The 27349-nt window shown below is 46.0% G+C and overlaps 1 protein-coding gene across 1 annotated transcript; it reads left to right on the forward strand.

Moving 5' to 3' along the window:
• The first annotated feature begins 1779 nt into the window (after nucleotides 1–1779).
• LOC127186279 (GTPase IMAP family member 3-like) lies at nucleotides 1780–26491 on the forward strand. Its single transcript, XM_051142712.1, has 3 exons — nucleotides 1780–2033; nucleotides 24899–25745; nucleotides 26375–26491. The coding sequence occupies exons 1-3, from the start codon at nucleotides 1780–1782 to the stop codon at nucleotides 26489–26491; spliced, it is 1218 nt and encodes a 405-aa protein (XP_050998669.1).
• Nucleotides 26492–27349: the final 858 nt, after the last annotated feature.

A 27349-nucleotide genomic window follows, 5' to 3' on the forward strand; every position in this document is an offset into this window, starting at 1 on the left:
GATGATGTTTTAGATTTATGCCCCCGCCTTTCATTTTAGAATCTTCTTGTTTTCCTAAACCGAGATTTCTCTACAGCTAGCTTTGCCACTCCCATTTGGTAGACAGGTTGGCCTTGAACTCACAACGATCCATGGCCTGTGCCACCAGCACATATGCCTGGGATTAAAGGCAGTGCCACCACTCTGGCCTCAATTTTCAAACCATTATCGATGGTCCTTATGGTAAAGCATGTAATCAATTTTAGAGGATCATGCCTAGTGTTTAGCAGGCTCAAAGAAGGCAGGATTTCTTCAGATATCAAGCCCTTCTAAGAAGGAAGAGTCTGAACTCAGCCAAACCTCTATATTAATCAGAGATAAATAGAACATCTAGGTGCTTTGGCTGCTCCAAGTCAATTTGGTGTATGGATGAATGTATTTTTCAAGGGGGGATTGCTATCACGTCCTTTGCTCATAGTAACCATTAGGTGTTCTACTCCACCTCATACATGCCTTTGTTTCCCATATAAAAAACAAGCCTTTCAGCATGTATGAATAAGATGTTAAAGCACTACAGCGTGGGCAGGTATCAGCCTTTAAGCTATTTTGCTCTTTCCCAGCTTGTACCTCAGTATTATTTGGCACAGCTGCTCCTGCCCTGTTGCTGCTTCTGTTCCTCCTTTTGCCAGCCTATGTGCACATGGTTCGCAGTCTATGCTGCTGCCCCCTGGTGACTTCTTTTCTCTCCTTCTTCTCCTCTAGACTCTGCTGTCCTTGTGGTTCCTCTAGGACACCAAGTACCAGAACCTACGATGCCCACCACTTCTCTTCCTGCCCAGGCTCTAATTGTCATCAACTTATTTAACTAGTCAAGAATACATGGCTAGCAAACTTTACACAACAGCCTTGGTGTATGTCAGAAGTCGCTCCTCTGGGCTTAACCGATCTTGGGGGCCAGTAGTATTAACATGTTGGATTAACACAAACCAAGCACAATATTGAGATCTATTAAGACTGCAGAACAAAATTTGGCTCTGGACAACAGCTGGAAGTTCTGTCCTGCTCTGCCTCATGCTGGCATTTCGTCAACCACGTCCAGTAAGCAGGCGGTTACTAGCCCCTAACACTACAGCCCAGGCTTCACCTCCATTTCCATTGCCCCACTGTGTCTTCCACCTCTCTTCGCTCCTTTGCTTTACTCACCTCTTTCTGGTGGTACGAAATTAAAAAAAGGTTTTGAGGGAGACAAAACGTGCTAACACGCCTTAGTATTCATTTTTTTTCCAAGAATATAGTTCTAGATCAGGATCCAGATGCGGCAAGACAGTGTGGGACCGTGGTTTGGAGGCTCCAGTGAAATAAATTCAGGGATTGCAGCGATTTTGAGCCAGGAAACCAGGGTCCCCACACGCACGAGCGGGGAGTGCTCCACGGTTTGAGGGACCGGGGTGCTGAATATCGCTCATGCCCTGCACACGGTGGAGTGCGGATTTGCTAGGATCGGAGCAGCTGGGCAGTGGCAAGGGGTAGCAGCAACAGAGGTTAACCCAGCGTCAGGAGTGGCAGTGGCTGAAGGTTTGCAGCTCTCCCTTCCGTGGAGGCAATTAAGTGTGGGTGTCGGATGGAGTGTGCTGCGGGAGAAGGGACTCGGAGGGTTTTGGGTCGCGTGGTGGCACTTGTGACCAAACTGGACTCGGCGGACAATTCAGCCCAGAGTCCCGGTTTCAGTTCAGGGGTAGTTCAGTGGAGACCGCGGTCTCAGCCAGCAACAAATTCTGCCCTAGGCAGTCACTTCAACTCATGCCACAGCTCCCGGCTGTGACGCCAGGCTGGGGGGAGCACTCAAATTCCACCCCTAGCTCCAGCTGCAGCGCAGCGCAGTTCTCACTTCCCGGTGATGCGGCTGGGCGGAAAGCACTCAGTCCCCAGAGGCAATGCTCCATCAACGAGGCAGTTCTGCCCAAGGCACTAGAACAGACTCGCAGCAGTTTGGGGCCGCTAACAAGGACTGAGTGTCAGCACGGCAGATTCAGCCGGACCCGAGCGGACTGCCGGTGAGACAAGATTGGCCAGCGAGACTCTAGTTGAGTGATGCACGGCTGGTGGCTCCAAGTACTCTGGCTGGACTATGCACGCAGTTAGATGACCAGAGTCCTGGGTTGAATTCAGCGTCTCGTGTTGAGTCCAGAGTACCTGCCTGGAGCCCGGTGGCACAATTCCGCCCCAGAGACTCGGTGGATCTCGTCGTGCATTTTTGGCGAGCCGCCTAACTGTGCTTGGCAGACAGATTGTGGCCCAGAGCCTCAGCAGAGCTTTTGGCACAGTCCCGGCTCAGACTCTGGTTGGCACACAGTGTGCGATTTGGTCCAGAATTCCTCGGCTGAGCTTGGTGACAGTTCAGGCCCTGAGTCAATACACCCGCACATTACATTGGGCCAAACGCCCCTAGCGTGAGCTTGGTGTGCAGTCCCAGCCCCCCAAAAAATTCTGGTTGGACACCTGTGTGCATTTTGATGACCCAGAATGCCGTAGCTGAGCCGGCAGACAGTTCAGGCAGCCTGAGAATCTAGTGAGCCGGGCGTGGGTTCGGGGCACCAGGGTCCCTGGCTGGACATTGTCAGGGAAACCGAAGGCTGTGGATACCTTGGGCCTGACCAACGGCTCATTCAGAGACCAAACGTATTTGGCAGGACCCACAGCACAGGAGCTGAGAGTAACGGAGCGTGAGGGACCAAAAATGCACAGGGGTAACCCCTCATGCCATCCAACCAGGAGATATCAGATCTTCCCCCTATGGAAATCGTGAGGAAAAAGTTAAATCTAGCGTCAGACCCCTCCATCCAAAACTCTGGAAGCTACCCAAAACAGAACAACCACCGATGTGAAAAACGCGTAAAAAGCTGACGGAAAAAACCCCCAAAACAACATGACGGCATCGCCAAGTGTCCAGTATCCCAAGAAAACAACCCAGAGACACTCCAAATCCTCATGGAAATAAAAGAACAATGCCTCAACATTAGTATGAGATGGATATTAATGGAGGGAAACAGAAGAAAATTCGTAAATCAAATGCCGGAGACAACAACAACAGGTGACGAGCACTAAAGGAGACCCATCGAGTGACCTGAGAAATTGCGGAAAAATGTCAAAAACAGACCAGGTGAAAGAAATAAAAGATAAGAATCAGTTCAAGATCTAGACGGAAACATGATTCAATCAATGATAACACACAGAGAAGAAGAAACGAGTAACATGAAGACCTCAGATAGAAGTGCGAGCACACAGAGGTGAGCTTTCTAACAAATCCAAGAGATGGAAGAACGCATCGCAGGTCTAGAAGATATCAATCACAGATCTTGAAGCAAACCATTAAGGAAAATGTGACATCTGTAAACTCCTGTCACCACAATTTCAGAAATTAAGGACACTAGAAACAGAAGAAATCTGAGGAGTATATAGGCATGAGAAAGGAAAGTATCAGTCTCAAGCCCCAGAAACTATTCTAATAAAATCATAGAATAAAATTTTCCCAATCTAAGAAAAGAGATGCCTATTATAACCATACAAGAGGGCCTACAGGACACACAAATAGAATGGACCAAGAAAAAAACCTGCCGTCACATAATGAATCAAAACACAAACTACAGAAACAAGAAAAACTATTAACAATGCGCCAAGGGAAAGGCCAATAAGCATTTACATGGGCAAACCTTGCGAATTACAAACCCGACTTCTCAGCAGAGACCATAAAATCAGAAGGGCCTGGACAGAGTCCTGCAACACTAAGCAGACCAAGATGCCAGGCAGAACTACTTACCAAGACAAAACTATCAAGAACCATTGATGAGAGAAGAACAAGACTATTCCAGACAAAAAACAAATTCACAACATTACCTAGCCACAAATCAGCTTTTACAGAAGTACTAGAAGGAAAACTCATCCCAAGGGTCACTAAACCAAAATGCTCAGGAAATAGTAACTATCCCATGGCAAAAACATAACTACACAAACGCTCGACTCGCAACCAACATCAAAATTAAGACCTTAACAGTCACGGGTCTTAATAATCCTCAACATCAAGGTCTCAATTCTCCAATTAAAAAGACCAGACTAACTGAAGGGTGCATTAAAACAAGACCCCAACATTCTGCTTAGCATTCAAGAAACACATCTCACCCATAATGATAGGCCATTACTTCAGAGGTAAAAGTTTGGAAAAAAATCGATCCAAGCAAATGGTCACAAGAAGCAAGCAGGTGTCAGTATTTTTGTTCAAAGAAATAACTTTCAACCAAATTAATCAAGAGGGATTGGAGGAAGGACACTTTCAGTACTCATCAACGGTAAAGTCAACAAGATACTCGACATCAAATTCTGAACATCATGCGCCCAATACAAGGGCACCACATTTGTTAAAAAGGCATCTGCAAAAAAAGCTTAAACCACCCAATGATCGCCCACACAATGAATAGTGGGGGACTTCAACACCCCACTCCTCATGAAGAAAGTCATTGAAACAGACAACTAACTGAGAAATGAACATCATTGAAACCAATGCCATGGGTCAAATGAGATCTAACAGATACTATAGGACCTCTCACCGCAAAAAGAAAGAATATACCTTCTCTCTGCACCATGAAAACTTTCTCCCAAAATTGATCCATCGTGGTCACAAAGCAACTAACAGATTACAATAGGATGAAACTAATACCTTGTATCCTATCAGAAAACCATCGCTTAGGCTGCACTTCCAACAACAACAGGAAAAATAACAAAAAAAACCTACACGTACGTGGAAGCCTAAACAACTCTCTGCTAATGACACATGGTCAGGGAAAAAAATAGAAAGAAATCAAGGATGTTCTGAAATTCAATGAAATGTGAAGAAACAACGTAGCCCAATTTGGGAGGATAATTGAAAGCAGTGCTAAAAAAGAAAATTCATAGCACAAGTGCCATTTAAAAGACAATTGGGACATCAACATAAAGCATCTTAACGGACACACCTGGAAGCCCTAGGAAAAAAGAAGCAGAAAACACCCAGCGGAGTTAGACGTCTGAAACAATCAAACTCATGGGTGAAAATTAACAATTAGAAACTAAGAAAACGTCAAAATATCACAAAACCAAAGCTGGTTCTTTGAGAAATCAACAAGAAGACAGACCAGGTAGCCCACTAACTAACAGGCCACGACAGTACTGAAATCAAAAAAAAATCCGAAACGAAAAGGGGAGGACCAGAACAACGACACTGGAGAAAATACAAAGAATCATAAATTCTACTGTGAAGATTGAATGCCACCAATAATGGAAGTCCTAAGGTGAAGGAACGAGGCGATGTTCTTGACTCAATTCATTTGGCCAAAGTTGAGTAAAAACAGATAAAGAGCTAAATAGTCCCATTCTCCTACAGAAATAGAAGCAATCATTGATAGCAATCTCCCAACCAAAAAAAAGCCCAGGGCCAGATGGCTTTCAGTGCAGAATTCTACCAGACCTTCAAGGGTGAGCTAATACCGATTCTCTTCAAGCTACTCAAAAGATAGAAATGGATGGAATATTACCAAATTCATTCTATGGAGGCCATAGTCTCATTGATACCTAAACTCACAAGACTCAACAAAGAAAGAGAATTTCAGACCAATTTCTCTTATGAACATTGATGCAAAAATACTAAATAAAATACTTGCAAAATGAATACAAGAACACATCAAAGATATCATTCATCATGACAAGTAGGCTTTATACCAGGCATGCAGGGATGGTTTAATATATGGAAATCCATCAATGTAATCCACCATATAAACAAACTGAAATAAAAAACCACATGATCATCTCTTTAGATGCAGAGAAAGCATTTGATAAAATCCAACACCCATTCATGTTTAAAGTTTTAGAGAGATCGGGGATACAAAGCACTTTCCTCAACATAATAAAGGCTATATACAGCAAGCCAATAGCCAAAATCAAAGTAAATGGTGAGATACTCAAGGAAATTCCTCTAAAATTGGGAACAAGGCAAGGCTGCCCACTCTCTCCATATCTCTTCAATATAGTACTCGAAGTTCTAGCCAGAGCAATAAGGCAACAAAAGGAGATCAAGGGTATCCAAATGGGAAAGGAGGAAGTCAAATTATCCCTGTTTGCAGATGATATGATAAGTGTACATAAGTGACCCTCAAAATTCCACCAGAGAACTCCTACAGCTGATAAACACCTTCAGCAAATTAGCTGGATACAAGATTAACTCAAAAAAGTCTGTAGCTTTCCTATACACAAATGACAAGCTTGCAGAGGAAGAAATTAGGAAAGCCACACCCTTCACATTAGCCACAAGCAATATAAAATATCTAGGAGTCACTAAGCAAGTAAAGGACTTGTTTGAAAAAAATTTCAAAACTCTGAAGAAAGAGATTGAAGATGACCTGAGAAGATGGAATGATCTTCCTTGCTCATGGATCAGGAGAATTAACATAGTGAAAATGGCCATTTTGCCAAAAGCAATCCACAGGGTCAATGCAATCCCTATCAAAATACCTACACAATTTTTAAAAGACATTGAAAGTTCAATTCTGAACTTCATATGGAAAACAAAAAACCAGAATAGCTAAAACAATCTTGTACAATAAAAGGTGCTCCGGAGGAATCTCCATACCTGATCTCAAACTGTACTATAAAGCAATGGTAATTAAAACAGCTTGGTACTGGCACAGCAACAGGCAGGTTGATCAGTGGAATCAAATCAAAGACCCAGATATGAATCCACACACATATGGTCACTTGATTTTCGACAAAGAAGCAAAATCCATCCAATGGAAAAAGGATAGCATCTTCAACAAATGGTGCTGGTCTAACTGGAGGTCTATGTGTAAAAAAATGCACCTGGACCCATATTTGTCACCTTGCACAAAACTCAAATCCAAGTGGATTAAAGACCTTAACATAAAACCAGAGACACTAAGTCACTTAGAGGAAAGAGTGGGGAAGGGCCTGGAACATATTGGCACAGAAGACAACTTCCTGAACAGAACACCAATGGCCCAGGCCTTAATGTCAACAATTAATAAATGGGACCTCATGAGGCTGAGAAGCTTCTGTAAGGCTGGAGACACTGTCAAGAGAACAAAGCAACAGCCTACAGACTGGGAAAAGATCTTCACCAACCCTACATCTGACAAAGGTCTAATATACAAAATATATAAAGAACTCAAGAAGCTAAACACCACCAAACCGAATAACCCAATTGAGAAATGGGGCTTGGAACTAAACAGAGAATTCTCAACAGAGGAATATCAAATGGCTGAGAAACACTTAAAGAAATGCTCAACCTCCTTAGTCATCAGGGAAATGCAAATCAAAACAACTCTGAGATTCCATCTTACACCCATCAGAATGGCTAAGATCAAAAACTCAAGCGACACCACATGCTGGCGAGGATGTGGGGAGAGAGGAACACTCCTTCATTGCTGGTGAGAATGCAAATTAGTACAGCCACTTTGGAAATCTAACTGGTGCTATTTCAGAAAACTGGGAACAGGGCTTCCTCAAGACCCAGCTATTCCACTCCTTGGAATATACCCAGAAGATGTTCCAGGACACAATAAGAAAATTTGCTCAACCATGTTCATAGCAGCCTTATTCATAATAGACAGATCTTGGAAACAGCCTAAGTGTCCATCAGTAGAAGAATGGATAAGGAAACTGTGGTACATATACACTATGGAATACTACTTAGCTATTAAAAAGAAGGAATTCCCGAAATTTGTGGATAAATGGATTGAGCTAGAAATGATCATAATGAGTGAGTTAACCCAGAAGCAGAAAGACTTAAATGGTATATACTCACTTATATCTGCACACTAGCCAAAGGGGCATGTCCCACCAAAGCCTTCACTTACCAGGAAACTGGGACAGAGGGGAGGACATCCTATTGGGACTCTAGAGGAGAGAAGCATGGGAGAATGGCAAAATAGAAGGATCCAGAGGGTCCTAGAAACCTACAAGTAGAACATTATGATAGGCAGACTTGGGCCCAGGGGTCCCGCTCAAACTAAGGCACCAGCCAAGGACAATACAGGCGGTAAACTTTAAACCCCTACCCAGATCTAGCCAATGGTCAGAACATTCTCCACACTTGAGTGGAGAGTGGGATATGACTTTCTCACGTACTCTGTTGCCTCACATTTGACCATGTTCCCTGGAGGGGGAGACCTGGTGGCACTCAGAGGAAGGACAGCAGATGACTGAGAAGAGACTTGATACCTTATGAGCATATACAGGGGGAGGTAATCCCCCTCAGGAACAGTCATAGGGGAGGGGAATAAGGGGAAACGGGGAGGGAGGGAAGAATGGGGGGACACAAGGGATGGGATAACTATTGAGATGTAACAAGAATAAATTAATAATAAAAAATTTAAAAAAAGAAGAAGTTAGTTCTAAGCACATAATTTAATATAAAATTCTTCCCTACCATTCACCCCTGCCTTGCATTTTATACAAACACAACAGAGTGTTTTTCCATTCAGTGCTCTTTGTTTTTTCTCCTATAAGGACTCCTGCCTGTGCCTTTAGTGTTGCTACCCATCTTGTACATTTTAATCAGAGGAGATGTGGGGATATGTGGATGAGTAACATCCTTCAATGCTGTCTTCCCATAGAGACATCAACCTACTCACACATCCTGATACCTTTGCAAGGACTGAAGAAAACACAATTCTTGCTTTAGTGTAAGAAAATGGAGAGGTATACTGAAGAACGCAGAGGAAAGGAGTTGCCAGCAGCACCGCCCCTCCCCAGGCCCTACTGCGTGGGGGAAAGAAAATCATGAGTAGAATTTAAAACTGAAACCCATCACCAAGGCCATCAGGATTAAACACAGTGCTTGAAAACCTCCCTATCTACTGGGTCAGTACCTAAGGCTTGGACCACCAGAACTGTGTTAGCTCAAGTGGCTGTTTCCATCACCCTCCTCTAACCAGGAGTAAAACTCCACCCACTGAAGAGCAGGGCAGAAGAACCAGACCAAGGTGATGTCTGAGGACCACAGTGCCAGGCTCACCATGCGGACACCAAGTAAGCAACAGCAACCAATGACCACAGACAGAGGTCAAGGCCATCAACCATACACTCTAGACCAGTGTGATGCAAAATTTCAGTTGTCAGCTGAAGAGACCTAGCATCTCTTGCAAGAGGAGCCACCAAGCAAGGCTGTATGGGAATTGTCTTGAGGAATGAACTGAGGTGGGAAGCATAGCCCATTCTGGTTCTACTCAAGGTGGATGCACCATGTGGGGCAGGGTTCCTAGGCTGCAGAAAGGAGAGAGTGAGCTGAGCATGAACATTCATTTCTTCCTGACTGCACATCATGAGTGCAGTTTGACCTGCCAGCATCAATCTCCTGCTACTGTGACATCTCCTTCATAATACACTGTACCCTCAAAGTGAAAACCCAAATAAAGCACCCTGATATTTGTTACACAAGAGAGAGAGGGTTATTACAGCAAAAAAGGATGTAGGACAACTAGCCTCAAAACCAAGTAGAATCTGTAGAGTAAGTAAGGATTTACTTGAATTATCCTAACCTGGAGTAAGTCAGGGCACACCAGCTTTCCTGCTTTGTGGCCCTTGCATCCATGAGCGTCAGCTTCAAGCCAGCTTAGTATTAGTCGTGGAGGCTAAAGGACCATCTCCACCAACCATCCTGCACCTTCTAGTTGAAGGATCATTACCAGGCCAGCGATGGTGAATAGGAATCTGGAACAGTTCTTATACCCCAAAGAGTCCTGTACCACAGCAGGAAGGACATTTTAGTCTGCATTACTGCCAGCTCCTGTGTGGCCCCATTGCACATGAGCCTGGAAAAGCCCTTGAGATTATGACTTAGACATGGACAGCCAAGCATCAGCTTGTGTGACAAGAGTTTCCCTCACAGACACTCTGCCAGCATCAGGAAGCAGAGAATATAAAGGACTCCATTCACTGACTAGGACCTCAGAGTTGGCCTCATGATGTGTAATAATGGGAAGATCTGAATAACCTCCATCCCTGGAAGTGAAAGTTGAAAAAATCCTGGAGCATCCTGAGACCACAGAAGACACAGAATCCCAATCTGTCAGACTTCTGCTGCATTGGCTGCATAGTCACAGATAATGAGGTCACCTCAGAAATAAGTAGCCCATGCAGGCTTGGGTCTCAGTCCCAACATAGTGCTCTGCAGATCTTGGGGAGCTCATGGTGTGGCCTGGCTAGGCATCATTAAACTCTCCAACATGACTAAGTACCTGGGAATGGTTCACGCTCATCCACACTGACTGTGACCAGAGGAGGCATAACCCAGCCTGAGCACCAGTTAATAAGTGAGGATAAAGCACCTGGGATGGTCCTACAACCAAGAAGCAGCTCGTGTGATGAACTGCTCCCTCTCACGTTACTCTCTTAGTTTTTTGAACAAATTCTTTGTAAAGACTTGAGCTTGGGCTCTCTTCTAGTACTTACGTTATGACAACATAAGGTGCGATCCAGTGATGAAATAGAAGAAGAAACTTCAGGCTCAGAAAAAACGAACACAAAAACAAAGCCTCCTTCTTGGTAGTTCTACTCAGACAGCAAACTAAGCCACGTTAGGAAATCTGACATATCTATTCACTGCCCTGACACCATCACAGGCCCACGAACATGCAGAGCTTCAAAAAACCATGTCCTAACCGCACAGTCAAACTAAGACTGCAGAAAGTGAATAATCTTCCAGGCACTTGTAAGTCCGCACTCAAGCTTGTGACAGGGTGTCAGGGTGTCTGCTGCAAAGAGATGTGGGCTACAGTGGGGACAGCCTACTCTGAGTTGGGATGGTGACTGGCTTCACCTAAGGGGCTTGGATGCTTTGCGCTGAGTCCTAGAGACAATGAGATTTGCTGTAGGGAGTGCGGGGATGGTGAGGGTTAGGATCTGTGCCACAAAAGACTGTGTGCTCAGAGGGAAGGGACCCCACACATCTGTCGTGAGTGCACTGAGGTTTAGAGTGTGATGTAGACTGAGAACAAAGGCCCTGGGGGGACTGATGGATGAACTGAGCCTTGGGTCCATTCAGGGAAAAGAGAAAGGAGGCCTCTGCCAAGATGATCACAGTCACCTGGTCAGAAGGCTAGGGAGGCCTGACTCCCAAGACTCATGCTGGCAAGTCCTCACGCTGAGGCACTGGCCTTTGCTGCCATGTGACAAACAAGGAAACCATGATTTGCCCAAACTTGCTCCAAATTACAGCTAGTAATTAGTTCTAGAGCAGGCAAGTCTGGGCTTTATTTTAGACCCGAAAACCCTAGAGCTGTTGAAGACGCAGTTGGGAGAACGTGAGCTTGTATCCAGGAGGCAGGTGTGAGGCCCTCAGGGGTGGATCATCACTGGGTTTGACAGGTGTGGGGACATGAAGTTAGGATGTTGGGGGCCCTGAGAGCACTGCTGTTCCCTGAGCCCTTGCCTCCTGCTAGGCTGCTGCTTGGTGCTGGACACTGTCCACTGCCTTTGCTGTCAGTCCTCCCTCAGGGCCATGTGGCTCCTGTGGAATCGTTGGCCTCTGCCTGAGATCCCTGGTGGTTACTGCAGTGTGGACGGTATTTGGTGGCAAAAGCTATGCAATGAGGTCCTGGGATCTCAGGAGCTAGTCAGTCACCCAGGTACCCAGAATGCACTGTTCCTCATGTGGACACAGGCTAATAATGTTGGCAGTGTTTGGTTGGGGAGTGCTGGTAGGAGGGTTCTCTTAAAGTCCTGGATAGACTCAGAGTAGGCCAGGTGAACGTGTCCACATAGTCCAGACGGGCAGCTAGGCAGGGTCTCGTTACTACAGTGCAACTGACCATGGTCTCTTTGTTTTTGCGAACAGATGAGAAGTGGAGAGGAACTTGTGGCCCAGGATGTGCAAGGCGCATCTGGCCATGGAGACTAAAAATTAAACTCCTAGTGGCTTGGCATCCTGGCCTGAGGACATGTCTCCCCAGAATACCCACCTCTGGAGGTGCCCCATCTCTGGAGAGCCTGCAGTTAGAGGTTCATTCCATGCCTGGTGTTGCTGCCTGGTGTAGACATGTCCACAGCCCCATTCCACTGTCTGCACTTTTCTTTCTACTCATTCTCATCAGCACGTGTCCTCTCACGTGCCTGCTCCCAGCCAAACACCACCTGACCTCTTGCAAGACAGCTTCAGCCAAACACTACTTGCTACAACTGAATAGTCAAAGAGACCAGAAACTTCCACTTCAGAGCCTCACCTTCAGGACTGAGCCCATGTGGGCTGCCTTAGCAAGACAAAGCAGGCCAGTGACTTTTCATGAACAGATAGAGATTTTCTCCAGATATGAATGCTAGAAATCCAAGTTGAAGTTACTCAAAATTTCATTGTCTGATGAGGACTATGTTTAGCTCATGAAGGAAAACTGCCCAAGCTGCTCATTTCTCAGATTTTTTCTCCTGTTCATGATGGTGACACCCTCACAGTGTAAATGCCCCTGAAAGAACCAACGTCATCAACACTGGAGTCATGAGAGCTCAGCATGTGAATTGGGGCCCAACTTGTTCTCACGTAGAGCAGATGCCAATTGTCCTAAAACCAGAAAAGCCAATTTCTGCTCTTGTGCAGGCTTACTCTCTCCAGCAAACCTCAAGGTGATAGTACAGAATATTCTGCATCATTCTAGGTGAAGGACAAAGATGGGCCTCATCATAGCACAGAGATGTAAAGGGGGTTACAGCCTCCATCATCTCCCACACAGAAGTACAAAAAGGAGAGTCTCCTCCCCACCTTGCCCCAGCAATGCGCCAAAGGACATCTTGTTTGTGGTGCTGTTCTTATATCATTCAGGGGCAGGGAGGAAAGTGGCAGTTTGCTCATTCTAGCTTGATGCCTGGCTTGGTGGCCAAAACTCTATTATGCACAGGACTCATAACAATCAATTGAAATCACATCAAAACAGGCAGCACAGTGATTGAGCTTGATAGTCATGCCAACCACAGATCTGCCCTCCAGTGCAGGGCACAGGAAGGCTACAGTCACCTACATGCTGCCTTGTAACACAGCACAGATGAAGGAAGTCACCCACGGACCCAGTGTCTAGCGTGGCTTCTCTGCGGCTGGAACCACCACAGTGTGTGCGTATGTGGTGGTCAGATGGGAGAGAAAGAGAAGTGAACAGCTTGAAAGTCTTGAAGAGAGATGGAGCTGGAGACCTGAGGGTGGAGAGGAGTAACCTGTAGTGAGTGGCCAGCCCTGACCCCTGGGGCCATGGTGAGGTCCCAGCCTGAGTTGCCACTGAGTGCCATGTCTGAGTCCACGGCTACACAGTGGCAGGGGTCAGTGGCAATGTCCATGGCTCATATAAGCTTGAGAACACTGGGATGTCCCTGATGGAGGCAGCCACTGGAGGCCACGTGGATATTCAGGGCCTGTGATTAACTGGTTCTGCCCCACACAGGATGAGGTGCTCTGTAGAGCTTGGCCCCATCTTTCACCTGGAGCAGCATTTGGGCAGAGACTGGCCTGAACCTTTCCAAGGCAACAGAGTGGAGCTGGCCCTGGAGGCAGGGGTGTGCATGAGCTAGCCCAAGGGGGTCAGTGTGGGAGAGCTTACTTTGCCATTCAGTGCCATGGGATGGCACAGGCAGAGAAGTCATACCTCCTTCCTCCAACCCTCACCACTTGGCAGTCAGAAAAACTGCCCATAGGGTCTTTAGCTAAGGAGAAATAGCTCTTGACATTAGCTAAAGTCATCAAAGAGGAGGGATCCTCTACTGAGAAAGTGCCTTCATAAGACCAGGCTGTAGGCCAGCTTGTAGGACATTTTCTTACTTAATTAATGTTTGATGGAGGATGGTGCAGCACATTGTGGATGGTGCCATGCCTGGGCTCATGATCTTGGGATCTATAAGAAAGCAGGGAAGGCATCCTATTGGGACTCTAAATGAGAGATGCATGGGAGAATAGCAAAATAAAAGGATCCAGAGGGTCCTAGAAATCTACAAGTAGAACAATATGATAGGCAGATTTGGGCCCAGGGGTCCCGCTCAAACTAAGGCACCAGCCAAGGACAATACAGGAGGTAAACTTTAAACCCCTTCCCAGATCTAGCCAATGGTCAGAATATTCTCCACAGTTGAGTGGAAAGTGTGATATGACTTTCTCACGTACTATGGTGCCTCACATTTGACCATGTCCCCTGGAGGGGGAGAACTGGTGGCACTCAGAGGAAGGACAGCAGGTAGCCAAGAAGAGACTTGATACCCTATGAGAATATATAGGGGGAGGTAATCCCCCTCAGGAACAGTCATAGGGGAGGGGAATAATGGGAAAGTGGGGCGGGGGGAGGAATGGGAGGATACAAGGGATGGGATAAACATTGAGATGTAACAAGAATAAATTAATTAAAAAATTATGCTTTGTGGAAAAAAAAAAGAAAGCAGGCTGAGCAGGCCATGGGGAGCTAGCATGCAAGCAACACCCCTTTAGGGCTTCTGCATCAGGCCCTCCCTCTAAGTTCCTGCCCTGACTGAGTTCCTGTCCTTTCATGATGAGCTGTGGATGTGGAAGCATTATCAGAATAAAGTGTTTCATGTTTCATCACAGCATTTAAGACAATCAATGTACCCAGACTAGTACATTTCACACATAGAAACCACAGATTGCCACTGAAATTCTGTGTAACGTGTCAGTTTCTATTTTTTTTTTTTTTTTTTATTAATTATTTCTTGTTACATCTCAATGTTTATCCCATCCTTGTATCCTCCCATTCCTCCCCCCCCCCATTTTCCCATTATTCCCCTCCCCTATGACTGTTCCTGAGGGGGATTACGTCCCCCTATATATTCTCATAGGGTATCAAGTCTCTTCTTGGCTACTTGCTGTCCTTCCTCTGAGTGCCACCAGGTCTTTCTAAACAATAATTATTGCTATCATAGAGAGTGCTTCCACACAAAAACAAGGTATGTTTCTGGCTTAAGCAGATTTTGTTTCATGTTTTTCAACAGGAATGAATTTTTATAACTAATGAGTGAGTGAGTGTTTGTGTCCTGCACAAGCTCATCTTGGGGTGCCTCATTTTTCTCCTGGCTTGCCCTTCCCTCCTCCCTGGCCCACCCGTGTGGAATCACTATCTGTCCTTTGTAGTTACTATGCCCTTATTTTCCTTATAGCTTTAGTGCCGTAGCTGTACAATAGAAAATGTAAACTTTCTCCTGATAAACCTTAGTATGGGGAAGAGGACGCCTGTCTTTGGCTTACCTGATGTATGCGGAGTGTGTCCGCATCTGTGCAGCTCAGTCATGTTTAGGGCTGTGCATCACTGCACTGGACAGCTGTGTTCTCTCTGCAATTGGTGAATATCCGTGTTGTTTTCTAATGTTCTACTGCCATGAGTCTTCTAAAAGTGCCCTTATATGGTCTTGTGATTGTTTTTCCAAAATATTGATCTTTACTGCTTTGTTTATTTAGTAAAATAATTTTCTTTTTTTTCCTTTTTTTATTATTAATTTATTCAAATTACATCTCAGTTGTTAGCCCATCCCTTGTATCCTCCCATTCCTCCCTCCCTCCCGCTTCCCCCCCATTCCCCTCCCCTATGTCTGTGACTGAGGGGCACCTCCTCCCCCTGTATATGCTCATAGGGTATCGAGTCTCTTCTTGGTGACCTTTTATCCTTACTCTGAGTGCCACCAGGCATCCCCAACCAAGGGACATGGTCAAATATGGGGCACCAGAGTTTGTGTGAAAGTCAGATCTCCTTCTCCACTTAACGGTGGAGAATGTCCTGTCCACCGGCTAGTCTGGGTAGGGGTTCGAAGTTTACTGCCTATATTTTCCTTGGCTGGTGCCATAGTTTGAGAGGACCCCAGGGCCCAGACCCACCTGTAGTTTTCCAGGACCCTCTGGATCCTTCTATTTCCTCATTCTCCCAGGCTTCTCACACCTAAAGTCTCAATAGGATGTCCTCCCCTCTGACCCACTTTCCTGGTAGGTAAAGTTTTTTATGGGGACGTACCCCTCGGACTAGTGTCTCTATATAAGTGAGTACATACCATTTAACTCTTTTTGCTTCTGGGTGAACTCACTCATTATGATCATTTCTAGCTCAATCCATTTATCCACAAATTTCGGGAATTCCTTGTTTTTAATAGCTGAGTAGTATTCCATAGTGTAAATGTACCACAGTTTCTTTATCCACTCTTCTACTGAGTGGCACTTAGGCTGTTTCCATGTTCTGGCTATTATGAATAAGGCAGCTATGAACATGGTTGAGCATATGTCCCTGTTGTGTGGTAGTGCATCTTCTGGGTATATTCCAAGGAGTGGGATAGCTGGGTCTTGAGGAAGCCCTATTCCCATTTCTCTGAGAAAGCACCAGATAGATTTCCAAAGTGGTTGTACTAGTTTGCATTCCCACCAGCAATGAAGGAGTGTTCCTCTTTCTCCACATCCTCACCAGCATGTGGTGTCAGTTGAGTTATTGATCTTAGCCAAGTAAAATAATTTAAAGTTGTAAATTTTTTTACCAAGAGTACTTGCAAAAGATTTCATTTCTAAACCATGTTGTAGATATTAAATTTTTTAAATAATAAAAAAAGAGTGCTTCTTTTAGTTTCCAGTTATATTATCTCCAAATCTGGGCAAATTTACCTGCATTAGCTCCTCTCTCTTTACTATACGCAATTTACAAACAATGATTTTCTGCCTGCTTGCTCTACCCATTATTGAGGAGTGTCAAAATCTCTGACTATAACAGTGGATTTTCAAGTTTGTGGTGTTTCAGCTTTTTCCATTTTTCTTCATGTGTTTTGAGAACTTTAGGATTATTGCATCATGTTTGAGACGTGGCATCTTCATCGCTGTGTAGATTTCCCTTGAATCCTGCAATATCCTTTGTTCTGACGTTCACACTTATAACATTATTATAGTATTCTCTGTACATTATTTGACTTTAGTGTGCTCTTATTTTTAACCCACTTGTGTCCTTTTTTAAAAAAGTGGTAGTTCAAATGCATCATATAGGTGGGCCCTGTTTCCTAATACTCTAGCAAGCTACGGTTTTAAATATTTTGCCCATTCATTTAATGTAGTTATTGCGACTGTTGGATTAAAATTATCATCATGCAGCTCCTTTTAATATTTCTATGTTTTCCTAAATTATTTTTTGCCCTATTTTGCATTAATTGAACAAATAAATTAATTCTGTGATTACATATTGCCACTTCTTTGAATTATTATTATTATTACCATTATCATTATTATACTGAGAAATAGTCTTACCTTTCAGCCATTGTTGACTGGGACCTCACTATGTAGATGAGGTGGCCACAAGCTCATAAAAATCTGCCTGATTCTCCCTTTCATGTACTAGGATTAAAGACCCAGTATATTGAGTTATTATTTGCATTTCTTTAGAAATTTTTATACATCATTGGTATAGGAGCTATACAATTTAATTAACAAGTATACTGTTAGATAATACTGTACTTACTAATTAACACAGGATACATAATTTAAGACTCCAAATATCTAAGTCCTCACTGAGACCAAGTATGCTACATATATGTTTGGGAAGTGTAATTCTCCACTATATTATGTATCTGGCCTGCTCATTTATCATGGTCTGCCGTCTGTCTGCCTGTGAATTAAGTGGGAGATTGGAGGAGCTAGAGTCAGGTTTATACACAGACAGCAATAGGCCAAGTAAGCAGAAGAAGAGCACAGTGTTGGGAGAGTCGTGGTGGGATAGAAGCTTCACTTTGCTGTCAGCTGCAGTGGGCAGCAGAGAAGAATGTCAGCATCGCATGTTAGACTCAGACCTCTGTGGTCATTTACGACCAAGTCATGGAGCTGGAGAGACGGCTGAGCATTAGGGGCCCTTTCTGCTCTTCCCAAGGAAGCAAGTTTGGTCCCCAGCCCCCCACATCAGCTCACAGCCTCCTGCAAGTCAGCTCCAGAGGGTCTAATGCCTTCTTCTGGCCTCCTCTGGAACCTTCAGTCATGTGTGCATCTACTCACAGACACACACACACACAGACACACAGACACAGACACACACACACACAGACACACAGACACAGACACACACAGAGAGAGAGAGAGAGAGAGAGAGAGAGAGAGAGAGAGAGAGAGAGAGAGAGAGAGAATAAATCTTTCCCCACCACTCACAGCATTGTCAGGAGGTGACACCTTGCCTAGCTTGGCAGTGTCTCCATAACCTTTTCAGAGAAGAGTTTGTCACCTGTGCCCATTGCTCTCCCACTGCTCTTTCCTTTCATTCTTTCTGTCTTTGTTTTGTTTTGTTTTGTTTTTGTTTTTGTTTTTGAGTCATGGTCTCTCTGTGTAGCCCTGGCTGTCCTGGAGTCGCTTTGTAGACCAGGCTGGCGTCAAACTCACAGTGAATCTCCCGCTCTTTCATCTTCTCTCCCATTCTCCTCCCTTCTCACTCCCTTTCTCTGTTTCACCATTTACCCTGATTCTTGCCCTATCCTATCTCTCTTTATCCTCTTTGATCTTAGTTAATTGACTTAAAAATATTTCATTTTAATCTATAATTTCTTTTGTATGTATATAGATGATTTTGCCTATATACTCTCAAACTGGCAAAATTAAGAGACTAGGACATGTTCTGCATCTGAAAGGAGAGATGTCTTCTATTGGTACAAACCCTCTACCTTGCTCATTATAGTACCCACTATTATCTTGAAAGTAAAAGTTGTAATATGGAAGTCAAGCCTGGCTTCCCCTGCAAACCATTGCTTGTGTGTATTTGTGCACTGGAACTGCTCTGGTTCACACCCAGCTGGGGTCTGGGAGGATGGCTCAGGAGTTAAGAGAGCCTCACAACTGTAAATAGCTTCAGTTCCAGGGGGTCCAGCAATCTCCCCAGGCTTCTGCAAGCACTAGGCAAATGCAAAGGGCACTTCCACACATGTAGGCAAAACACTCGTACACAGAAAATAAAAACAAATAAAAAAGTTATTAGAACCCAACCGTTCAAGTGAATGGGTTCCTGAAAGCCTCCTCAGAGAGGAGACCTGGCTCACCCTCGCAGTCCCGAGCCCAGCATGGCAGCATGCAGAGGCAGAGGGGACCTGGGATTCCACTAAGAGCTGTTGCTTTGCCCAAGTCCTAGGATTGTGTGGGCAGCTAGCTCCATGGGTTCCCTGAAGACAAGGTCAGCCCAGGTGAGAAACCCTAAGCCTTGTTCTCCCACACTCTCCCCAGAAGCCAGGGTTCCATAGCCTCACTCAAGCATGGCACCTGCTGCTTTGCCCAGCTGGCCCTGGACAGCTGCCTGCCCCAGGGGAGAGAAGCTGGAGGCTGGGATACCATGCCTCTAGGGATTCTATCCTCTCATTCTGGTCGAGAATGTTCTCCATAAAGACACCTCAGTGGTGTGGCTATGGGGGCAGGGCAGGAAGCAGAGTGGTTACAATTTTTTAAAAATCAACCTTTTCCCCGGGTTGCCTTCCTCAGTAACCCTTTGAGCAGAGCTCTACAGAGAAACTTACACACATTACTCCTTCCTGTCTCCCAGGGAACACCATCTTGCTCCCTCTGCAGACAGATTTTGTGAGATTTTTTCACCTCTCATGGCTCTTGTCTTTTTATGAAGAGACTAAAAACCAATATGAGAGACTGCCTAGGTCTGGAAGGTGGCTCCACAGTGTATGTGCACCTTGACTGGAAAGATCCTCCAACACCCACCAGGTAATAGGGCGTTTGTGTGTGTGTGTGTGTGTGTGTGTGTGTGTGTATGTATGTGTGTGTGTGTGTGTGTGTGTTTATGTGCTTATGTGTGTTTGAGAGTATGTGTAAGTCTGCGTTTATGTGTATGTTTATGTGTGTGTTTGTGAGTGTGTGTATATGTGCTTAGTGTGTTTGAGAGTATGTATAAGTATGTGTTTATGTGTGTGTGTTTGTGGTGTGTGTGTGTGTGTGTGTGTCTTGTTCACCCTTAAATCTACCAGTAACAATTAGTGTCACCTTGGGGGCAAGGTACTCATCTTTGTATAAACTTTAGGAAAAGCCTTGTGCGCTGAGAATTCTCACCAAGGGCTTTGGTCTGTCTATGGAACGGCCTAATTCCCCACTCAGGACTCAGGAGAGAAGACTCTTAGACATTCTGTTTCCTGCAAGGACTTTCCAAGGAGGAAGAGGCATGTGTGAACTTTCTAAAGTACTGTCCCCATGGCTGTTTTGCTGGCCTGTGCTGTGTCTGAAGGCTGGAGTCGGGTTGGTGCAGGAGCCCGTCTTCGTCATGTGGCCCCAGTATTTCTGTGTGGTGGGGAATTAGTGTTGAGGCAGGAGGATGGAACACTGAAATTCACATGCCACCCACCATCCACAAGGAAGCCTGATTGCTTGACCAGCCTCCCTTAGGAAGGTTGTGTCATCCAGTCAGGCTCAGGACCCCATCAATGGCTAAGAGCTACCATGTCTTGGATCCCTCACAGTGAACAGAGCACAGGGACATCTGATGTCTTCCTCCATCACTCACCTGATTTTTTGGCACAGGTCTCACCCAGGGTTGGCAGCACCCACCCACTGGCTAGGTTGGCTACAGGGATCTAGATGAGCCCAGGAGATCTGGCTGCTCCATGCCACCTCGTCCCTCATGTGCTAGAATTACAGATGAACACAGTCACACGCATCTCTTATGTGGTTCTGGGAGTGCAAACTCTCCTGTGTGAGAGTGAGCTGTCTCCCTGTTTGCACTATATCCACGAAAACAAGAACTCATGGGATCCAATATTCATGAATTGGCTGGACTGGCTGTCCCACCTCCCTGCCAAATGAAGTTTTATTTTCATTTTTTCCATTAATTTTCTTGGTAAATATTCACAGTGCTGGACAGGAGGGAAATGTCTTTCATTTTAAAGATGCAGAAAGATGTTAGGGTACCACTCAGGTTGATCTGTTCACATAAAATATTTGCTTTTTGTTTTTGGATAAAGTAACACATTTAAAAAAATCAGTCAAGTCAAACAGAATAAAGCTACAAATGGTAAAGACTTTATTCCTGGGAATAGCCCCATGACCACAGGACAGAGATTTGTCCTTGTAACAGCCTAATACACTCTTCTAATCAGGGACCATTTGTCCCCAGGATGCTGTGGGAAAGAATGGTGTGATTACTTTTGTCAAATGAGACCAGGATCATCTGCTCAAGGCCAGCAGACAAGTTCGTTACCTTTCCATAGTGTTTCCATTGTGTCCTGCACATGCCCTCCTGTCTAGTGTCTTCCAGTCCCACAGAACATAAGCACTGCCATGGAAGGTTTCTTAGAAGGGCATGGGGTAGCTCATCCCATTTTGCTATCCCCAAGGTCCAACCAAGGGCAAGAAATACCTGATGCACACACAGCAGTCCTTCCACCCGCTACTGAAAAATGAGTGACAGGACTGATGGGTGTGAGGTCAGTGGTGGGTGGACAACTGGCTCTGGGTGGGTTGCGAGAGAGCACATTGCTGTCTCAACAGGATGGTGGCCCAGCATAAGACACTCTGGAGTGGACAGTGTGGGAAAGGGGTCCAGATGGGAAACAGAGAGGGTGACGGTTATCTTGCTGGAGGTGTGTGGATTCAGACTAGAGAACAACCTGGAGGGGACATGTCTGCACAAAAAGCTTGATGCTCCCGCCCTGGCCTTCCCTCCTCTTTCTGCTCAGGCTGGACTCTGGCCCAGCAGCACTTTAAGGCTCTCAGTTTGGTGAAATGACCTGCCACCTGTTGCTTGGCCAAAAGCCTCATATGAATAGTCCTGCCTGAGAGACTGTTGGTCAGCATGTAGGGGCAGTAGTCCCTGTGGAAGGAGACCCCATCCACCACCCTAATTGGGGTACACAGCCCAGGAAGCTGTGGCAGTGTTATAGTGATAACACTCCAATCCACAGTGTTGTTCATCGAGGTTTCAGCCAACCCTAAAGTCTTGGTCTCCTCACAGCAGTGTAAAGCAGCTCAGGGCCTCCATGGTGCCCCAATCTCAGCTGAGGAATATCAACGCCACCTCCCTCCACTCCTTCCTGTAGCTGGCTACACATGGTCTCTTCTGTCCTTTAAGGGACTTGTCTCGCCAGCCTCTTACCTGGGCCTTGCACTTCACACTGATGCTCAGGGGCATCTCCACCCCACTCTGCTGGCATCTGCCATTCAAGGAGACACAGAAACAACCCCACAACTGTATGTGAAGTAAAAATGACAAGCATGACAAAGCTGACTACAAACCACGTGTTTCCCCATTTAATCCTCAGACACTTCTTCAAGCTTCCCCCTTTCCTTCCTCAGTTGCAAAGAGAGCAAAGCAAAGCTGAGGGCTGAGTTTGCTTTGCTGTGTCTCTGCTTCAGCTGAGCTTTGGCTTTGATGGTCTTCAGCTGGGGTAGGGGCAACACACAACATCTTCAGAGACTGGTTTTGCTTTGTTTTGTTTTGTTTTGTTTTGTTTTTAAGAAACTAGCTCACCTGACCATGGAGGAACAGAGCATTTGGACCCGGCTGCTGCCTAGAGGTTGGAAGTTCCTGGAATAAATGCTGGCAGTACTGAAATGAAAGGACCCAAAGTTTGCTCATTAATCTATGTTTCTTGCCAAGGTGGTCTCTAGTTGGTTTCATGTGTAGAGGAGCTAGAAAGCATCTAGGAAATTCATTTGTTCCAAAACATGGTTTTGATAGACACATGAAAGACCGTGAGGCTTGTTAGATATTCATTTTGAGGCCTGTGTTGCATGTTCTTGCTTGTCAACTTGACTCCATATGTTATTGACTACATACGAAATTAACTAAAACTCAAATTCCTGGTCATACTTATGAGGTAATTTTTCTTAATTAAGTCCTTTGAAGGAAGAAGATCCATTTCTATTCTGGATTTTATTTTATTTTTTGAGATTTATTTATTTTATGTGTATGAGTGCTCTATCTGCATGTACATGTTCATGCCCAAAGGGGGCATCAGATCTCATTATAGATGGTTGTGAGACACCACGTGGTTGCTGGGAATTGAACTCAGGACCTCTGGAAGGGTACACTGTGCTCTTATCCACTAAGCCATCTCTCCAGCCCCCTATTCTGGATTCTCAAGATGGGAAGATCCACTTTTAATCTGGGCCACATCTTCTGCTGGCATTCTGTATGCAGGACGTGGAAGAAAAAGCTTGCTCTTTTTGCTTGCTTTTTCTCACTCTCATTGGCAAGTCCATTCCTTCACTGATGTCAGAGCCTCCTCCTTCCGGATTCAAGTGTAGACTAGAGACTAGTTGAGACACCCAGACTCATGGATTAAACAACTACTGGATTCTTGGACCTCCTATTGGTAGACAGCCATAGCTCGACTAGCTTGACCACAGCCTGTAAGCAATTCCAGTGAATCCCCTTTTTATCTCTCTCTCCCTCTCCCTCCCCCCCCCTCTCTCTCTCTGTGTGTGTGTGTGTGTGTGTGTGTGTGTGTGTGTGTGTGTGTGTTTGTTCTACAAGTTCTGTTCCTTTAGATATAGGGCGTTCCTCCAGGATTGTGGTACAAGGAAACACTCAAACGTGTTGACCAAGCAGGGGCCTGCATTACCTGTGGAAGGTCTGTGCAGGTTCTTCCCAGTAAGGAAGCTAGGAAGTCATTCTCCAGTGGATCCCTTACCTGGGATGGGAGGTAGGTAGAGTGGGGCAGGACAACGACCAAAGGAAAGGAACCAAAGGAAGGGCCCTGGTAGGGAGATGACCTAAAGGTGCTCCCAGTCCAGGACTGAGCTGGGACCAGGGAAGCGATGCCCTCAGGAGCAGAGCACACTGACTATACAGCCTTTCTCTCTGCTCACTGGGTGCAGCCCACCGGTCCCCAACCAAGCCCTGCAGCAACAGATTCCTACTGCAGGGTGAGCAGCTGCTCCTGATACTTTCCCATTTGGGCAGAGAAAGTCCTGTGGTCAGGATTCAGCTCAGCTCTGGGCACAGCAGGAGGAACCATTGCCATGGGACTTGGGAAGAATTTCATTTGTCCCTTGGTGATTCTGGGGGTATGTGTTTTGGTTTCTAGTACTGGATTCCCCCCTCCCCCAAACCCAGATAGCCATGTGGTCAGTAGGAGATAACTGACCAGCTTAATTAACCGTTATTGTGGGCTGAAGACATGTTATGGTGACAATGAGCCTGTCCATATGATCACATTACATACTCCCATTTATTCCATTTATTGGGTCTTTCTCCTCTGAGTCATGTAGAACTACCTGTAAGTATGTCTGTGTGACATCAGCAGTTTTTCCTTTCTTTGCTCCCACGTCCCTTTCTACGAGGTACAGTGTTGGTGGTTGCATATTGCATTCAAATCCAATATGAACACTGCATATTTCCCCTTCTAGAAAAAATGGAAAAACTTGAGAAGGGAGTAAAAGATAAGAAGACTGATGGGGGTACGAGTCTTTTCAGCAGTTAAGAACCAGGGCCTAGAAAGGGACAAACTTCCCTCTAGGCACCTGAGGCAGGAGACATGACACCCCAGATAATTGAACATATTAGGCCATTAAGTGTCCCACTCTCCAAAGCAAGGCAAGTTCCTCACTATAGAACCTTGACATCTGTAAACCAGAGACTAGGGAGGATGGGAGCTGATGAAGCTAAAGGGGCAGACACCCAGAATGAGCAGCCTAGACTGCCCTGAGCATTCTGCGCTGGCCTATCCCCTCAGACTGTGCAGAAGGGAGGTCCTGGGATAATGGTAAAAACCATCAATCCCTCAGGGAAAGGTGCCTCAGACTCTGATCATTAAGGCACTTTATCCCATGATTCCCTTGTGTGAGGGATGTGAGGTGGTTACAGCAGAGGAGGTGAGTTCCTGATTGCTTCTCTCAGTAGTTCCTGTCAGTTTGAGGTAGTTCCTGTCAGTTTGGGGTAGTTCCTGTCAGTTTTGAGTCCTTCTTTTGAAGATTATTTCTAACACCTGAGGTTCCCTACACTCCTGCAGGCAGAAAGACAGATGGCTGCACCCCAGGATCATGGCCACTGAGGATGCTCCTGGTGGGCAAATCTGGCTGTGGGAAAAGCGCCACAGGGAACAGCATCCTCTGCCGACCAGCATTTGAGTCCAGGCTCGGAGGCCAGTCAGTGACCAGGACCAGCCAGGCAGAGACTGGCACATGGAAGGGAAGGAGCTTCCTCGTGGTGGACACGCCCCCCACCTTTGAGTCAAATGCCCAGAACCAAGACATGGACAAGGACATTGGAGACTGCTACCTGCTGTGTGCCCTGGGACCCCATGTGCTGCTGCTGGTCACCCAGCTGGGATGCTTCACAGCTCAAGACGTTATGGCTGTGAGGAGGGTGAAGGAGGTCTTTGGGGCAGGAGTCATGAGGCACGTGATTGTCCTCTTCACCCGCAAAGAGGACCTGGTCGATGAGACCTTGGATGAGTTTGTGACCCACACTGACAACCACAGCCTGCGCAGTCTGGTCCAGGAGTGTGGGAGGAGGTACTGTGCCTTCAATAACAGGGCCTCTGGGGAGGAGCAGCAGGGGCAGCTGGCAGAGCTCATGGCCCTGGTGAGCAGGGTGGAACAGGAGTGTGAGGGCTCCTTCTACAGCAATGACCTCTTCCTCTATGCCCAGGTGCTCCTGAGAGAAGACCACAGTGAACAGCAGGAAGCCCGCCGGTGCTACCTGGCCATAGTGAGGCAGGAGGTGGAGAAGCAGAGGCAGCAGCTGGGGGAGCAGCCATGCAGCTGGGTCCCCAAGGTGCTGCTCAGAGGCAAAGAGTGGCTAGCCTTTCACTGGGAGGTTTGTGGTACCTTGGTGTGGTGTGTATTAATCCTCATTATTCTTTTTCTGCTCATATTTTATAATGTTTGATGCTCTGCCTTTTAGAGAATTTTCTAAAACATTCCATGCTGTAAGTGTCACCTGTTACAAAACCACTTTCCTGTGTTTGGATGATCCACAAATACAGTTTTCTGGCTATAAAAAGTGTGTCTTTGTGTTTTCACTTATTAATTGAGCTGACAACAGGCTAGCAGGATATATAAATGTTTGTCACTTCCTCACCTGCCTAAAAAAGAAGTCTTTACTGAACTCAACTGGTAGAGTGAAGAGTGTGTCTTTTGTGTAATAAAGAGCTGGCTGTGGAGCTGGGGCAGGAAGAAAAGGGCAGAAACAGAAGCACAGAGAGTCAGACAGAGGCAGAAGGAAGGCAGAAGGGAGACAGAGCAGGGCAGGAAAATAACCAGTGAGAGGCATGTGGAGTGACACAATGCAGAGAATTCAGGTTGAGTTGGAGGCTAGCTGAGAGACTGCCCCAGCAAAAAGCCAACAGCTTTAAACTACATAGATGTCTCCATGTCTTTAATATTAAACCTCCAGCCCTGCAGTACTCCTGGGCTGTGAGACACTGCTGTTCTGTTTCCTTTTAGGATTCTGGTGTGGTCCAGGCTTCTATGCTCAGCTCCAAGGATGTCTGGTCTACACATCCGCTTCTCTTTACCAGCAACAGATTCAGAAAAGAGCCTGCAGGCCCAGCCAACCAATGAGAAGCCAACTAGTGTCTCTGAGGGAGGAACTGTGGGTCTCTACTTACACAGGGAGATCCACAGAAAGAGACATTCTCTCTCTTCCTGCTCTGAATGTTGCTGATGAGGTAGAGGACATGGAGCTCCCACCCAGCTCTGAGGCTCATCAGTTTCTGTATTGTCACATATGTTGGCCAGTGACTTTCCTTGTGGGAACTGGACAAGGGCTAGCTTCCCTGAGCAGAAGGCCCCTCCCTGCCCTATGCTCAATCAGCTTGAAGTCAGCTTCCCTGGGAGCTAGACTAGGGGCTCACTTCCCTGAGATCCAAACAAAAGCTCACTTTATAAGATTAGGGCCAGCTTCTGGCTACCCAATTGTGTGGGAGGCCCTCAGTGTGACAGCTACAGCAGATGAAATGTCTAGATAAGAGTCCCCCTGCAGCATGGCTCAAAGCTCCTCTGCCCTGTACCTTATCAATTAAGGCTAACTTCCTCTAAGCCCCTTGCCCAATTATGTGATGCCAAGGCTGGGAAAGTCCCGCTTGAGGTTTATGTCTTTTTTTTTTTTTTTTTTTTTTTTTTTTTGGTTTTTCAAGACAGGGTCTCTCTGTGTTAGCTTTGGCTGTCCTGGACTCGCTTTGTAGACCAGGCTGGCCTCGAACTCACAGCAATCCGCCTGCCTCTGCCTCCTGAGTGCTGGGATTAAAGGCGTGCGCCACCACGCCCGGCTGAGGTTTATGTCTTTAAAGACCTTGTATTCTAAGGAGTGAAGGCCGCCCACCTTCCTCAGCCTCTGGGGAATGGATGGTCCTTGCTCTGGAGCAAGGTCAATAAAAAACACCCTGTGTACATTGCATCTGAGTGGTCTCTGGTCTTCTG

The sequence above is a fragment of the Acomys russatus genome, unplaced genomic scaffold (assembly GCF_903995435.1).
Source record: "Acomys russatus unplaced genomic scaffold, mAcoRus1.1, whole genome shotgun sequence".
NCBI classification, from domain to species: Eukaryota; Metazoa; Chordata; class Mammalia; order Rodentia; family Muridae; genus Acomys; species Acomys russatus.